Source organism: Gymnodraco acuticeps, unplaced genomic scaffold, assembly GCF_902827175.1.
Source record: "Gymnodraco acuticeps unplaced genomic scaffold, fGymAcu1.1, whole genome shotgun sequence".
NCBI classification, from domain to species: Eukaryota; Metazoa; Chordata; class Actinopteri; order Perciformes; family Bathydraconidae; genus Gymnodraco; species Gymnodraco acuticeps.
Window position 1 is genome coordinate 3,573,860 of NW_022990673.1, and position 17,232 is coordinate 3,591,091.

General features: G+C 39.4%; 1 protein-coding gene across 1 annotated transcript; it reads right to left on the reverse strand.

Moving 5' to 3' along the window:
- Positions 1–7,240: 7,240 nt before the first annotated feature.
- LOC117555151 (vitellogenin-2-like) lies at positions 7,241–15,832 on the reverse strand. The gene is made up of 34 exons (XM_034229919.1): positions 15,793–15,832; positions 15,516–15,536; positions 15,251–15,402; positions 14,881–15,132; positions 14,638–14,799; positions 14,400–14,548; positions 14,140–14,290; positions 13,891–14,048; positions 13,645–13,810; positions 13,430–13,555; positions 13,123–13,341; positions 12,815–13,032; positions 12,638–12,735; positions 12,429–12,553; positions 12,223–12,324; positions 11,988–12,107; positions 11,709–11,895; positions 11,531–11,624; positions 11,227–11,412; positions 11,020–11,140; positions 10,726–10,942; positions 10,290–10,639; positions 10,180–10,224; positions 10,031–10,099; positions 9,734–9,940; positions 9,514–9,656; positions 9,223–9,361; positions 8,985–9,114; positions 8,707–8,890; positions 8,505–8,599; positions 8,314–8,408; positions 8,067–8,232; positions 7,552–7,713; positions 7,241–7,464 (listed from the first exon to the last, which is right to left on the reverse strand). Exons 1-34 carry the CDS (start codon positions 15,830–15,832, stop codon positions 7,352–7,354), a joined length of 4,962 nt encoding a protein of 1,653 aa, XP_034085810.1. The 3' UTR covers positions 7,241–7,351.
- Positions 15,833–17,232: the final 1,400 nt, after the last annotated feature.

Here is a 17,232-nt window from a genome sequence, read left to right on the forward strand (position 1 = left end):
ACAAACATGTGTTTGACTTTCATTATTTAATGAAACTGTGTGCCCTTTATAGTCTGTGTCCAATATTGTGTATTTGTATATATATATTATATATATATATCCTAAATATATGCTAAGGTCCCGCTACGGACACGATAGCAGTCGCTTCGTGCGCATGTGTGTAATTAAACCCATGATATCAAAATCTCACTCCAGCCAGGTACCCAAAGTTAGCAACCCTGCCCATACCCCAATAATATTTTATTGCAGATCAACATGAATCACACAAACGACCTATTTTGGATTCAAAACGGCAAATTTCCCCAAAATATGACAAGTTTGCATCCCTGCCTGTTATCGTTTTCATCACGGAGCTGGAAAATGGTGTATTGATTACTGATCTGTGCAAGCCCAATTTGTTAACTGACTTTGGTTCTAATGTTAATGTTAATTTGATTTCAACCCATAAGTAATTATTTAAATTAACTCAACATTCCACATGATGGATTAGTGTTCCACATTTTCCCCACTAATTTGTTTATGATTAGGCCAATGGTAAAGAGAGACATTGATGACCCTGTGTCCTTTTTGTTAGCACGTGGTTCCATTTTGTCTAATGGCGTTGGACAGCTTCACTAAGAGTCACCCAGTTCTACCCTGCTACAGTCCGGCTGAGTGCAGTCACAGAGATGCTATGGCTGCTCTACATGACATTAATGGTTTGGTCCGAGAATGGACACCATTTCCTGCTCCCAGAGAGAATGACGCTCCTCACACTGAACAATACAGCCATTGACACTGTCTCACGTGGGTCTGCTCCCCCCCACGAGCCATGAACTAGAAGCATGACGTCTGCTCTGAACACTTGGAACTGTCACACCAGCACCAACCCTTGGGTCAGTTAGATGAGACTAACGACTTCACTTAGGGCATATGGGTCAGAAATATGACTCTCGTTACCACGGAGTGGGTTGTTTGTTTTTTTAAGGCTATTCATACTGCTATGCAGAGTGAAGAGCCCCTACTATTTTAACAAATACGCCTGATGTCAGGGGCCTCTTACTGTCTACTTCTGCATGTATTCACATTATATGGACCATGTTTACACCTGTTGAAACTAGGGCTGCACGGAACTCAGGCTACAATACAACCATTTTGTTCTGCTCTAACGATTCAATTTATAAATTCTACATCAAAATAGTTCGTTTTTGTTGTTTCCAATGATAACGTCACCTTAAGTGGAGGAATGCAAACCTGTTTTAAAATGTAAGGTTTTGAATTTCTTTGACATTTCTCAGTAATGACACCCTCAGACGCCCACTATCATTTATGCCAGTGGTTCCCAAACTTTGTTGTGCCCAAGGCACACCAAAGGACAAGTAAAAAAAAATCTCAAGGCACACCTATTGTGAAAAGATAGCCCTTATAACACGTGTTATCACTCATATTATGTAAAGTATCTGTAAATGTGCATAATTATTTACTAATGCCAAATAAAATGTGACAAAGACAACTATATTACGAAATATTTCCGAAATTAATTTGAAACTTTATCAAATTAGGCTTCATCAAAGCAGCAACACACTCATTTACACCAGACAGGTCACAAAATAGAAAATGAGGCAAAGGAAACTCAGAAATTCAGCACAGACAACTGTCAATGCAAGGAAGCTGCATTGTCCATGGTCCGGAACTACAAATTATAAATGTATTACTTTAAAAAATGTAATATATTACACTACTTCGTTACTATCTACATAAAGTAACTCGGTACTTTACTCGTTACTTTCCTCGTCGAGCACGTACAAACTGCGCATGCGTGAGTGGCAATAACTTTCCTTACCAGCAGGCGGCGGTAGTCAAGCCCCCAGGTAGTGCGCCGGACTCAGATGAAAATATTCGTGCTGGCCAAATGGCGGTACTACACTTCCGGTTTGGTTGCCAGGCCCGAAAACACTTTTCCCATTGACTTACATGGGGAAAGAGTGGTCTGTAACTCGTTGGATAATTTTTTTTAACTAAATAAACTACCCAGTATGAACACTTGTATAGCCCTTATTAAAAAACATTCGTTCCTCAAGTTGTAAAACATTTGCTAATAACGTTATTCTGGGAGTTATTTCCCTCTGCATTATGAACGCGCATCTAATCCACGGGACCGCGCAGCCCGGCACGTTCATGTTACGTGTCCCGACCAATCAGAGCACACTGTGCTCACAGGGAGGGTGCTGGAGCCAGGCTCTGGTTGGAGTTTTTGGAGCTACAACGAGCGTTAAAGGCAGAGAGTGAAATTCAGTGAATACACGTAGTTTACAGAGATGCTGTATGAGGAACCAATGTGAGTTGCGTTTATCTTTACCCATGGATGCACAATGGGAACGGATCCATATCGTCTTACTGCCATCCCACGGAGCTGTAATAATGGATATATTGCACATGTTTGCTGTAATTCATTGTCACATTTAACTTAAAATAACATTTATCTGCTTTGGACTGATGAGTATATGATTCTTGCATGTTAAATGACTAACACAAACCTTACATTTATAATGTGTCAGGAAGGCTCCCAAATCATTCTGAGGGGGCCTATCCTATTTTTGTAATTGAATGATAATGTGCTAATCCATTACCTTGAGTTGTCTGCACTCAGGAAAACATCCCTATCAAGTGTTAACCCAATAACTAGGAGAGCTCTGAAGACCAAGGGTCAGAGAGAGAGGATCACACTCTGCGGCTGCAGAGAGCAACTTATCCACGGGCAAGGAGGTCGTTCGAGATGAGAGGATTCTAATCTTCAACTTTCTGATGAGATGGGATGCTTCTTCATTTTCGCTCGCAGGACGAGCGATGGCTTCAGAGGTTTTCATACAAGGTTTCCATGTTTCTTGGAGGAGCAGATGTTTTCATAACCTCTCCCATCACGGGGGGGGCATCTGGATGTGCCACTTGGCATAGGCAGGTGCACTGCTCTCAAGCAGATAGCAGAAGGAATGCAGGCAGATGAGCCTCTGTTTCACTGGGAGATCATAAAGTGCTCACTGAATTGAGCCACAAAAGCAGAGCAATTGGGGGGGATTGAGATATGGCGCTCTGATGAAGAAGAGTTTTGAGCCAATCAGCACCTCAGGGCTAATCTACAGATAATTGAGTTATGGCGCTCTGATGAAGAAGAGTTTTGAGCCAATCAGCACCTCAGTGCTAATCTACAGTATCAGGATGCCTTTACACACCAGACATTCTGTGTCATAAAGAGAGGAGGAAAACATGTCTTCTAGCTCTCGTACAAAGATAACATTTGAATTGAATGACCAGATGATTACAGATGTACAATTAATGATTGTTTTTGTATTCCCAATGAACAGATATGTGGTAAATAGTGGTGATAAATATATTTTATCAGATTACACTTTCACACTAAACTAATTAATTAATTGATATTTTCAGATTTATAAGGTATTGAACAATAAGATATTTCTAATATTATAACAGACAATGTTACTATCCTTAATCATTACCAGGTAAGACAGATGTTTTGATATTGATTACAGTTGATGCTCTGAATAAAGAACAGATGTTTTGATGTTGATTACAGTTGATGCTCTGAATAAAGAACAGATGTTTTGATTTTTACCTTTTCAGGTCGTTATACAATAAAATGTTTGATTCTTCAGATTGTTAAACATTTTGAGAATTGTTTAGTTTTCCCTTCAGATTTTGAGATGACATAATGATTGATAGTTGAAGTCTGATTTATACCTCAATTGGATTTATTATAAATCCTAAATTCTAATTGTGTTTTAATAAGTAATTGCCTTGAAGTAAATCTTTGAGATGTAAGCTGATTTAGAATTTGATGAAGGAGATTAACTGAGTGATAAATGATAAAATATCTTATTTTTGAAACATATATTTGGCTATAATATTGTTGTATTTCACGTGTTTATTATTGTGCTTTTTGACAAATGATGCCAAACACTGAAGAGAGATGATTTTATTATGATTGATTGTATCTTGTCATGGTGATTGAAGTGTTTTCAATCTTGTTCTACTTTTGATGTAATTAATGTGAGTGAGCCCACACAACTCTGAAGACGCTTATTGACTTAAGTATTGACTGAAATATTCTTTAGACTAATGTTAATTGATTATCATAAATTGATAAAAGGGTGGATCTGTAAAGGAATATTTTGGTCTTGTTAAAGTATATAGAGTTTAGTGATTTGTCCTCGGGAATCTGTTTAATGGTTAAAGTGTATTCCTGCCTGTAATGTGATCCATAGCTTCTCAGGAAGACACAGGTCAAGAGGTCATCTGATGTCTTGTGGGGGAGAAGCTTGGCTCATGTGGGTTTACAATGCAACGAGTCTTTGTCTCGACATCTGGCATGCATTAAAGGAAAACCCGCGTGTTTTAGGGCCCTCCTCTTCTTGTCTGTATAGTTGGGTTCTTGGCGCTTTTAGAGTTCAGAGTTTGCTGGGATCTTACATGAGAACTGTGATATGCTGTGAACTCTCCGGCCGTTCAGGCTCTCAATAAATATCAGTGTATTGACAGGCGAATCCAGTTTCACTCATTTCATGATTGGCTCAACATTGCTGCAAATAAGTTTTTACTTCACAGTTAAGATTGCAGGAAAGCAATATATTAGACGTTAAGTACTTTGTCAGGCTTAATATTTATCTGTAGATAGATACCCCCAAAGTTTTTTTCTTATTTAAAAGAAGACCTTAATCTAAAGTATTATTTAATGTTTAAATAAAGGTTAATTCGTTTTTCTGTTTTGCACCTCCTCCTATTAATATCTTTGTACATCCTGCACTAAACTGTTTTATTGTAGAGATCACTTATAGTATCGTCTTGATTTTTTATATTCTATATTTCTATCACAGACCTTCTACTTTCCCCCTATGAAAGTATGTACTCTTAATATTTTTTTTTAAATCAAATATAACACATAAAAACAAATTCAATAACATGCTTTAACCATTAGGCGGTGCACACAAGGTACACACAGCCATAATAACTTTGTATTATTAGTGTAGGACACTTATGTATGTACAACATCTGAAGATGTGTAGTTTTATTCATGCTTTCAAATAATTTTACAGCATATTGCTATACTATTTCAGACTCAGTATTTACATTCTTATATTCAAAGAAAATCAGTAATATCTTTAAAAACTACAAGTCCTTTTATATCAGCTGTGCACCGTTATGGTGTAAATTTATAACCTATCTATGAATTAGATCAAATGTAAAAGTCAGCCAAATTAGTGTTGATACTGCAAGGAGACGTATTGTGTGAAGAGAAATTGAAGATGTTGTTTAATTGTTGATATATTTATGATCCACGTCAAGTATTCAGTTTCGGCGGCATTTCTTCCAGTTTTTCCAAAGGTCTTCTCATCAGGGCTCTATAAATAAAGAACTATGGCAGATCTGTAATATGTAATGCAGCCAAACCGTGTATTACAATGCCGTTATGTGATGGCTTTCAGAGAGAAAAGCAAGAACACTCGGAATTAAGTATTATTTTAAAATGTTTTCCGGATTTCATATCATATAAACACCAAATCCCAGCATGCATTGCGGCTAAAACATCCAATCAGCGAGATTAAACCATAGCTGAGGATCTTGGGTAATCGCTCGAAATGCCTACATCTGTTTCCGGTTATTTTTATTTTGAAATTCAGTTCCTGACGGATGCCAAAAAAGCCGAGAGGCACTCGTGAGGCGGGCAGAGTCCCCTGTCAACTCCCGTTACATTCCTCCATGGTGTCATTTGAGCGAAAAACTTTTACGAGAACCAGGCTGGGGGGGTCAAAAGGGCTTGACCAAGGCCGACCCAAAGTGCACGGTGGGCGGACTCATCACCTCCGTGATGAGTGCTGCACAATACCGTTTTTATAAGGGATACATGTGTGGGTAGTCTTTCATATTAAACATGATCGCTGGTAGATAGCCACAGAAATCGTAACACAATTTAACCTGGGCGGGTCACATTTTGACCTGGGCGGGTCCCAGTTCCCTGGGAGGATCACAGTTTAACACAGATGAAGACTTCTCCACGCTGCTTTCAAACTGTGAGTAAACACCGTGTGCTTCACTTGGAGGCTGTCTGAAGGTATACACAGATGGACTTGGACATTAACAACGATATTCCGTAATAAGTCTGGCAACAATAGCTGGTTTAAATGATTTATTCGAGCAACTCGTTTGTCTTGTTGTAGTCCTCGCTGTTCGCGTCCGGATATCGCCATCGTTATCACAACCTCACACACTGGTACTGGATGTGCATCAACGTGTTCCTAAGAAGCCAAATATACCAAAAGATGTATGTAAACGACAGAAGAAAGCGATCGAAATGTGTATTTCAGTCGAAAGCCGCGCACCCCACGGAAACGAGTTGATCGGGAAACAAGTTGATCGGGAAACAAGTTAATCCGGAACACAGGCACGAAACACATTACCAGTAGAAATACATTGCTTTTAAAATTGTGCTGTGCAACACGAAAAAAAGGGGAAAATCGTGTTGGTGAACACGAATCAATAGATTAAAAATCGTGTTGGTGAACACGAAATGCCATGAGACTGGGTTGCACAGAATCAGCCCCCTGCAAAAACAGGGCTGGAAAGAGCATATAGAGCGAAATGAGGCATGGCTAAAATGCAGGATCTGTTTGGTATTTTGAAAAAAAAACTATATTATATACTTTATATAGGTATGGCCCTACAATATATTGTTCAAATATAGTATGATAGGTCACCTTTAAAATATGATGTTAATAAGCTGTTTTCGCAAAAGTCTGTGTATACACAACTTTTACCGTTTTCTAGACTAGACATGAGTAAATGATTTAAAAAAAGATTAAACAAATACGAGGTAACCATGAAGTTCTTAACATCTGTATGAAGATATTAAATAGCTCTTGTTGTGCAGTTTATCAGTGAATGTTTCGACGGAACTGTTTGTAAACAGCTTGTTTCATGACGGACAAACACAGTGTTGGGTCCTGTCAGGTGGAGCAGCAGGTGAAATCAGGTGCGATGCAGACTCGCTGTTTGAGGGCTTGATAACCCACTATCCCTCCACACTCGTTGGTTTGGAACAGCACTTAATGTGGCGGACCCTCTGCGGAAACATGCAAACGGAGGGGTAGGGTGTAGGGGTAGGGTGTAGGGGGCGGTTTGGAATTGGGCCTCTGTATCAATTATCTTTCAGTTTGCTTTATTGAAGAAGAACTTTGGACAACACACAATATAGATGCTTCCGTCATTTATTTATTTAATACAGCTCAAACAAAGTAATTTAATTGACTTGCATGAATAATACAACAAAAAGTAAAACATGATATGACTGAAGGCTTTAACATTAAGCGCACTGAGCGGTGCAGCGACAGGCCAGGTGGGCTACTGCTGTTTCCCTCAGGTCAATACTCTTCTCTGAGATGCTGCTCAGACTTTCAGACATGTTCAGGTTAGAATCTGCAAAGAGGAGAGTGTAAAGTAGTTAGGCATCATAAAATATCAAAAAATGTGTTGTAAGACAGCTGTGATTTCTTGCAGACTCACCAACGGGCAGGCAGTGGTATCCAACAGTGACGGGGGTGGTCCTCACTGGCATGCAGCCGGGCAGGCAGCGCAGCACAGGCTCAACAGAGTAGCATTTGGATTCCTTGCCGTAGAGCATCACCTGCTTCTCCAGCTTCACAGATTCAAGCATGATGTAACACTCTGGAAAAGATTAAAAAAGGTATATAGGTATATATATATATATATATATATATATATATATATATATATATATATATATATATGTTGACCTACAGAAGTCTTTATTCGTATCTTTATATGCTATTTTTGCCATTCTGAGTTTAAATGATATTCTTATATTTTAATGTAATTTTTCAAGAGAGACCCGAGAACAAGAAATACAACTGCACAATAATAAGGATACAAGAATAATAAAAGGAAAATAAAGATTACAAATGAAGGATAACTTCACAATTGTTTTGAGGTTTGAACTAAACAGATATTGTTGAATTATATACGATAGGCGGAATAGAGGTATTATCATTTCGTTTTACCAGAGGCATCATGGCAGCTCTTTCCAGCCACCACCCAGGAGTGAGCGTAGCTGACTGCGTCCTTGGTCACACGTTTGTTGGGTGTGTGGAACTCCTGTCTGACTTCTCCGTCAGCCTTTCCACAGAGTCCACAGGTCTGTCCTTTCATCCAGTCCACAACTTTCACCTGGGGAAATAAACAGTTCAGCGTTTCCTCCCTCAACAGTATGGACATTAATAAATCTTAATCTTGATGATCTTTTATCACCTTCAGTTCTTTCTGGTCCAGGAAGACCTCCTGGAGACCGTGGCTGGGAGCATGGAGAACGATGCCCTGATCTCTCTGTCTGATCTGAATTTTGTCTAAAAAAAAATACATATATAAATGTGATTTTTAACTTTAAAAAAATGTAATAATATTAGTATGACAGTTACATTTGAGTCCATAGAAAAACAAACCTGTGGGATGCTGGTATGGCAGGTTGGCGATGGGGATTTCTACTCCGTTAACCTTAACCATGATAACGTTGTTCTTAGAGTACAGGTCCACATCACTGTGTGAAGACAATTGAAATACATGTTTCACAGTCATTGCTGTATTCTTGCCTTTTTGTACATGGACAGATCCTACACTTTAGATATAAATAAGTGTTGTCCTCACATATCTGCGATCTTCACATTGATCAGGTTCTGCTCCTGTGCTTGATCCCTCTTCAGCAGAACAATGAATTTAAGTTTTGAGGTGCAATCCTGAGCCAAAACCTGGTTGCAAGAGAGTGGCATCTCAATCTTCAATTCCTTGTTGTTGAATGTGATCAGTGTGTCCTTGACTAAGGTGCACTCAGCTGGAGGAGCCGGAAGAAAAGATAAAACAGCAAGTTAGCTTTTCACTGATCAGTCTGCCTATTCAGTAAAACCTGTTCTTCAAAATATTTTCACCTGCGTTAGCCTTGGTGAAAATGTAAGAGATCTGCTCAGACAAGTTGTCCTGGTAGAGTTCCAGCTCAGCAGCGGTGTTTCCAATTGGCAGAGAAAAAGGGAGTCTCACGCCAAATTTGTAAACTGTCATCTGTAATAAATAAAAAAACAAAGCGATTTAGTGTTTTCATACAAACTGGGAGGCAAAATATGATTCAAAAAAGTGTTTTGTGTGAATGATGGGCAATAAAAGTCAAACCTTTGGTGTCTTCATCACAATATTCAGGCTTTTCTCAGAAGCAACAGCCACAGACAGTTTAATCTCATTGCAAATATTTTTGGTGTTTTCCAGGTTTATTCCGTATTCCTTAGCAATGCAGGAGATGTACTTAGAGATCCTATAAGCATAAAGATTATGGTTATTTTCGTGTTTAAGTAAAGAATGTAATGAAGTTGAAATGTTGCATTTCAAATAAAGTTTCCCAGAGTACGTAGGAACTCATTACTCTGTTTTTAAAATGTTTGAAATCTGCATAAATGTGAGACTTACTCCTTTGCGTGGCGCTTCAAGCTCTTTGGAAGTTTCTCCCAGGTAACCTTCACGCTGGCTGCAGGATTTTTACTGACAACACCAGTCTCAGCTGTGATCTCAGCTCCGTACTCTTTGCACTGAAGGCCCCAGGCAACCTTGGCCTAGGAGGATTTTTTAAATGAGTTAAAATCTCATGCATCACACAACTATTGCCTAATCATAAAATCAATGTGTTTACCATCAGCTTGTTTTTGCTCAGCATGACACCATCGGCACAGATTCTGTTGTGGTCCCCCTCAGCAAGGTTGGCAAAAATGAGCTGAAGTCTGGCGGTAGCTCTGTCAAAGTAAGCTGCGATCTGGTATCCCTGAACCTTGCGGTCGGCTCTTACAGCGCGGATGAGGATGATCACAGCAGGAGTGACGGAGTTAGCGAGGTACTTGGCCTTAAAGTGCAAACAAGATATTGATATTAACGAAAGTTTAGATATATCAAACCAAAAACAAGTTTGGAATGGCTTGGTCTGTTGACTTACCTTATTGTAGATGGACTCGAAACTGGAGGCACTGCTCTTGCTGCTGGCACGAGTTGTGGAGAGGGCATGCTGCAAACAAAGAAACCATACATTAAGCATACTAAGTCTTGACGTACACAATGTCTCTGTCTCATTAATCTGATAATTACCTGATGGACATGGTTCTTGATAAACTTCATCTCATTCAGTTGTTGCTGCAATAGACAAATAGAATCATTCCTGCACATATTGTATATGTTCATAGGTAAAGCCAACTTACCTCAAACAAGGAGCTGGACTCTTCGGAGGAACTTCTCTGTCTGTTTGGTGGCCTGCTGAGTGGAGAGAGAAGGTCCACCATATTGCTCTTGCGTTTAGAGGAGGAAGACTCGGATGAAGAAATAGATGAAGCAGATGATGAAAGGCTTGAACGAGAGCTGCTGGAGCTGGATGAAGATGATGACCTATTATTCAGACCAGGAACCAAGATTTCCCTCAGTTTCATCAGGACGTTCTTGTCCTCGATAACTTCCTCTTCCTCGCTCATGTTAATCACTTTGATGATCTTTTCTGCTGCTTTTTCTCCAACCTGAATCTCAATTTCAATCTTCTCGATGACTGGTCCGTCAGCTACAACCAAATTGATAATTACATATGTTACCTTTTTATAAACTTCTTCAAAATACTGGAATTTTGTTGTTATCCATTTCACTTGCCTGGAGAAACCTCAACGGTGACAGCATGTTTTCCGATCATGGCGTAGAGTGGGCAGTTTCTGATGAAGGCAGCATTGCGAGATTTGATCATAGTGCATGCCTTGATTCCGAAGGTTTTCATTTGAGCGCACAGTTTCTTCTCGAAGGTCTTGGGGAGGTTCAGTTGGCTGGCCATTTTACTTGGCAGATCAATGGGAATGATTTCAGATGATGCTGACTGTAAAACAGAGGGCACCAGATTAATTACAGAGTAAATGCTAGTGCTGGAAATGGTGGTCAGTAAATCAAGCTCACCGAGGATGCCATTTTTGAAGTCTCTCTTGACACCTGTGTTGCATTTTCAGCTGGGATCATTGGTGTGATTTTGGCAGCTGCAAGGTCTTCCACGTTTCTTGCAACAGCATAAGTCTCAACACTTTTGGAGAAGAAAATATATAGTTGAAAAAAGTATTATTCAGAACTGGGTGAAACTTGTGACTTTAAGCAAGGACAAATACTTACATTGCAGAAGCAATCTTGTCGATGCCTTGAACCGGCAGAAGCTCAAGCTTGAAGTTACCCTTAATCATGTCAATTCTTAACTCAACCTTTGCGGGAACGATGGTGTGTACTCTTGCTCTTGAGAGCAGGGCAGCCTGGATGAAAGCAGTGTTCACTCCCATAACTGCGTAGGTATGCATGGAAACGCTGCAAGGGACAGAACATATTGATTTTAAGGGTAGTCTTCACGAATACATTTATTTTTCATAGTAAAAGTGAGGAGAAAAGTCTTAATCATTGCTCAAGTAAGCAACACGTGGATTACCTTGGAGTAATGGTAGCCCTGATGTTGACGTCGGAATTCAGAAGCTGGGAAGCATGGAAGTTCGCAGGCAGAGGTGGTGACACAGTTGCTTGGACTGGAAGAAAACCAAACATTTTCAGTATCAATATGAATAATTTTCCCAAATCAGGAACAGTTAAGCTGAACAACTGCAACTTACATTCAACAGATGCAGCAGCCACGGCAGCAGTATAGAAAGCGAGCTCCATTGGCAGACCAACTGCGGTGGGAATGATGCGACGAACCTCAGCAACCAGCATTGGTTTAGCGTAATGCAGAGCGAAACCTCCCAGCAGAACATCCAAAGCCTGCCTGCCAGCAGCCTTAATTGCTGGTCCATTAGCGAGCTGTCAACACAACATTGTCGTAAGACATTAGATATTAAGTTCATAATACATTTATTACTAAGCAGTCATGCGTACAGTAAAATATGCATTACCTCGAGAACCTGATCAACAATGGCTTTGTTAAGGTTGACAAATGCCATTTCCTGTCCGAAGAACTTCACATAGATGGAGGCCAGGGGCTGGCTGGAAGGCTGAGCCCTCCAATCAGAAAGCTGTGTAAAGGAAAAGGTAAAATTCAACAGAGTATAATACTTCTCTTAATAAAATGTGCAATCATAATTTGTAATAATTTTTTAAAAAATGTTCAGTGTGATCTGTTTAACGTACAGCCTTCATAACGCGTTTCATCTTGGTCATCCTGTCAGCGTTCGCAGGAACATCCTTGATTTTCAGAAGGGCCTCTTGCACTCCCTCAGTTCTCACTCCAACCTGAGAAAAACAGCATTTAAAGCCTTAGTATTTTTACTAAGCACATGCTAGATAAATTAGCCTTTTGTTGTGTTAACTAGTGATGTAAGACATATTTGTCATACCTCAAGAATATCAGCATAAGCTCCTGCAAAGTAGGTGCGAGCTTTGGCCACAATGGCTCTTGGCAACAGAGTTGCAGCATCATTAACATAGAAGGCGCTGGCAGCGGCACCAATCATCCAGGGGCCTGCAGGGCAAAGGAAGAAAACCATCAAATAACGTATTCTTCTTAAATCTCTGACGGCAAATGATTATCCTGTTATCAACTTACTCTGGTAGGTATCTGCATAGAGGGCTTTGCTGTAGCGGTAGCTCAGTCTTTCGAATTTGGGGTTGAGCATCTTCACAGCAACGTTACAGGCGGCAGCACTGCAAGAAGATACAAAAATTAATTTGATTATTGGTGCTAACATAACAAAAGAATCTACAAAATATGTAATGTTCTTACACGGAGGCAAGATCAGGAGCGGTACTCTTGGTCATGGACTTCATGTAAGAGTAGACAAAGCTAGCGATCTGCAGATTTGTTTCTTTGAGGAGGGCAGTAGCAAGAACAGTCACCAGACCCATGGGCAGCTTGCTCTCAAAGAGTACGATAGCAGAAACCATGCGGAGCTCTGGGTGGAGAGCCTTGTCCATGAACAGCTGAACAGCCATTTCTTGGACCTAATCACAAAGATGATGTACGTTATAAATGAAACTGGTTTTCACTGTATTCTTATTAATAATGGAAGGAAGCGGAAAATGTAGTCTCACCATCTTGGGCTCCCTCTTAGCAATGTTCCTCAGGGCCAGAACGGCATCAATGTGAACTCTGAGAGGCAGAGAAGCAGAACCACTGCCAAAGCCAGGCAGGAGCTTCATGATTGTCTTCAAACTGCCAGGATGTCCAGCATTACCCAGAACCTTGAGAGTCATGATGAGCTCCTCAATTTCACCTTTGGCAACAGCCAGAATGGCGAGTTCATGGATCGGCTGTGGAAGGGACAGAAAAATATTCATATCACAGATGTTTGAACTCAATTGAAGTTATATATTACACATGGGAAAATACAATACATACCCTAACAAGCTCAGCTGGGCAAGATGGGTTCTCTGCACAGTATTTAGCAACAAGGGTGCCGTATCCAAGCATGGCAATCTCACGCAGGATTGGGTTTTCTTGGATCTTAGCGTTCATAGCCAAGCCCTGAATAGTGGTGTAAATAAAGAAGTGATTATACGTCCCAGTACTCACATCACTACAAATACAAAATAAAAACTTAAACGTTGACCTGCCTCGGCCAGCTTGATGGTTTCGAGGTCTGCTGTGACCTTGTGAACAGAGACCAGCAGGCCATAAGAAACTTCGGCAACAGTCAGCTCTCCAGCAAGGAACTTCTCCTTGATGAACTTCAGAGTAACATGAGTACCAATGGCAGGGACGGCATTCAGGATCCAGTGTCTGGGAAAAAGAATGATATTAATATATTTTCCACCGCACGTTGTTTTTATTTTAATGTCTCTTCTCTAAATGATAGTTACCTGTAATCGGCTCTGTTTTTGTATTGAGTCCAGAGGACCTCAATGCTCTCATTTCCGGCCACACGCAGCAGCTGGATTAGTTCAACGAACTTCAGAGGGGCATCTTCGTGCACCTTGGCAACATTGAAGGTAACCAGGTGGTGCAGAACCTCAACAATCTGTCAGAAAAAAAAAGATTTCCTATCTTCAATTTGTTGCTATGGGATCATTTCAACAACATTTGAAAAGTTGGAATATTTCCTGGAGTACCTGAGCCTCAACATTGCTGATCCTCAAAAGCTGGATGGGAATTTGGAAAAGCTCACTGCCAAACTCGTACTGCAGGGATCCACAGTGAAGATATTCAGCTTTGATGGGCTCCACTGGGGTCTTCACGGCCTCCAAGAAGGTCAGCTTTTGCCTATAAATATATATAATCACTCCATCAACATGCAGTGTGGCTCTTTTCGAGGAGGATAGTGTGGTAAACACTTTAATTGCATTAATTTTTCTTTCATTCAAACGCATACTTTGACTCCATCTGGGCAGCGCCATTCAAGATGTTGATGGGTGAGTACTGGATGAGCTCTGTAACGGTTGCCTCCAAGATTTGAGCACCTGTGGCTGCTGGCTTCAGGACGTAGTTAAAAGCAGCGGTTCCCTTCAGGGATCTTGCTCTCTGCATTCAAAAGAAGCACAACGTCATCACACCAGCATTGCACATGAGTGTAGTAGAGAGTATGAAGCCAGTGGGAAAAGTGCACTTACAGCCTCACACTCAGGGCATCTCTCTGTGTATGTCAAGCCGATATCCTTAATGATTCTCTCCTGGCAGTTGTTCAGGTCCTTAGTCTTGGTCAACAGGATGTGCTCGGCCTTTGCGTCCTCACTGATGATGTAGTGGGTCTTGCACACACCCTGTACACCAAGCTAGTTGCAAAAAAAATAAGCTTATCAGTTTTGGTATTCTTTCATTTTAGCTTTAACTCTATGAAAATGAGATATCAGTACCTCTTGCAGCTCATAGACATTCTGCGTCTTCTTGATGTTCAGCTGGAAGATGTTGAGGATTCCTCTGTGGAAATTCAGCACAGTGGTAGAGATACCAGCTGGTGCAAAGACTTTGCCGACAACACCGTTGGCATACTCAAACTTGATGGGTCTCAAGAGCTGAGCAGCCAGGGCTAAGGTGAGCTTGGTGGCTGGGGTGAAAGAGTCTTTCGGCCAGATGCCACTGTACTCAAATATTTCAGGGTCTTCAAGCTGTAAAGGAGAGAGACAGTTTTAATACATTTTGAGCATTGGATTGGAAAATCATTCTTCTGGTGCATACGTTATACATAATAATGAAATTGTTCTTTAACATTGAATTGGCTGTTACCTTCAGAATGAAGTTGTCATCAGACAATGCACTGATCATAACTTTGCTAAGCACTTTCACTCCAGCCCGTGCTAGACCCTCCTCAGGCAGTCCCCCCATAACAAGGGCTTCATATTTGAAGACGTAGGTCTTCCCTTTGGCGAACTCTGGAACTGTAATGACAGACCAGAAAACCAATTAGAGATTGCATTTTTACAGTTAAGAAATAGAGACTTTGTATTTTTATACAACAGAATTCTATAAAGAAAGAAAGAACGCAACTTACCAAAGTTCACTTCGTAACCAGCTAGCGAAAAAGAGAAACAATGTTATTTTTGTGTCTATTTTTCTGCTTTACCATTGGTTAAAAAACAACAAGATTACACGTTCTGTAAAAAAGTTTGTTTATTTTCTTATTTGTATCCTAATAAAAAACAATATTAGTGGAGAATTGCTACAATGTACTCATCAGGGCATCTAAACAAAAAGCAACATTTTCAGAAATGACATTCAATTTAAATTTGAATCTTAGTTGATGACATTTTAAATAGACATTTACTCACCGGCAAGAGCCACAGTTAAAGCAAACACAAGGACCTTCATGGTTAGTGAATGTGAGTTACTGCTAACAGAGGCTTCCTTTTAAAGGCAGTTTTGCTGACTGTGGGCCAAAATCGAAATGTATCATTAACTAAATATCAGCTTGATTGTCATTAATGTTACCTTGCCCTGACCATGAAAACTAAACAAAGTGAGGGTGACACAAATGGAAAATGTCACGAAACAAGTTGTTTTGACTTGACTGCCTGGAACAAACTGCTTGATGAAGAATACATTTTAACAGAAAACATTTAAAGCTGTGTTATACTATTTTATGGTGTCACACATTTTAATACATAAATCGTTATATTTCACTAAAATTTAATTTACATGTTTTTTAATATGTTTTATTAAAGAAATAGCTTAAATTAAACGTAATCATCCAATGACTTAAAATCACATAAATGATTAATATTGATAAATAAAAGATTATTGTAGAATGCTTTTTTTAAATGGTTGCATACATGTCAGTCTTGTATAAAATGTCATTGTGCCCTGCAATTTCATCACATTACTATCAGCACGGTCCAGTAACTGTTGACTCTCGAAACAATAATCCACCATTTGTTTACTCAGCTTGCAAGATATTATAAATTAATTATACACCCAAATTAAATCAAACTCATGACCAGCCTGTATAGTTAAAACATGTTATTCATTTGGTTTATTTTCCCGATTTCTTTTACAGGCATTTAGTCTTTTGGAAACATGCATATTAATTAGATATAAGGCATGGGCAGATTTTATTTAAAACTATTACATGTATGGAGCAAATTAAGATGTTCTGCTAATTATTCAGGCCTTAATGTACAGTATCATACATCATTAAACAATACATGTATCTAAAGCGACTGCTTTGTAAATAATTGCATCAACAAAAAAAGTTGTGTAAATATATTGCATATTTAAATACATTATTTGTATGATTGTTTTATCAAATCGTTCTTGTTTTAATAAAAAGAATGTAATATAACAACCTTGAATAACCTTGAATATTGTATTATGTGTATGTATACTCTAACATAGAAGGTGGACTAAAGTTCATTAAAAAGAGGTGGGTCAAATTCTAAAAAGATTTTTTTAAATCAAGACTTTTCAGTATAAAACAGCAGAATTTTCATAGGAATATTTATATAAAAAGAGCATTGTAAGACCCCTGTTTTGTCAAGTTTTTGGTATGTTTTTCTATAATTATTAAAAAACTGAAAAACACTTAAAAGTGCAATCTTATTATAATTCTGGTTACAAATCCAAATAAGTTGTGTCCTACTTGTCTAGTGTAGTAAATAGGCCTTCTAGTCTGCATTGATTTGAGAGGAACATTGTTAACAGATGTGGAAGAAGTACTTAGAGCTTGTACTAAGTAAAAGTGGAAGTACCAGAGTGTAGGAATACACTGGATA

Bases quoted from the DNA above. Each gene is read 5' to 3' on its own strand.
- LOC117555151 (XM_034229919.1), bottom strand. From the start codon at position 15,832: ATGAAGGTCCTTGTGTTTGCTTTAACTGTGGCTCTTGCCG. The intron at 13,342-13,429 runs GTATGTATTGTA...TCCCTTCCACAG, and splicing joins GCCCAGCTGAGCTTGTTAGG to CCGATCCATGAACTCGCCAT. The intron at 9,941-10,030 runs GTAAGTCAACAG...TTGCACTTTAAG, and splicing joins TCGAGTCCATCTACAATAAG to GCCAAGTACCTCGCTAACTC.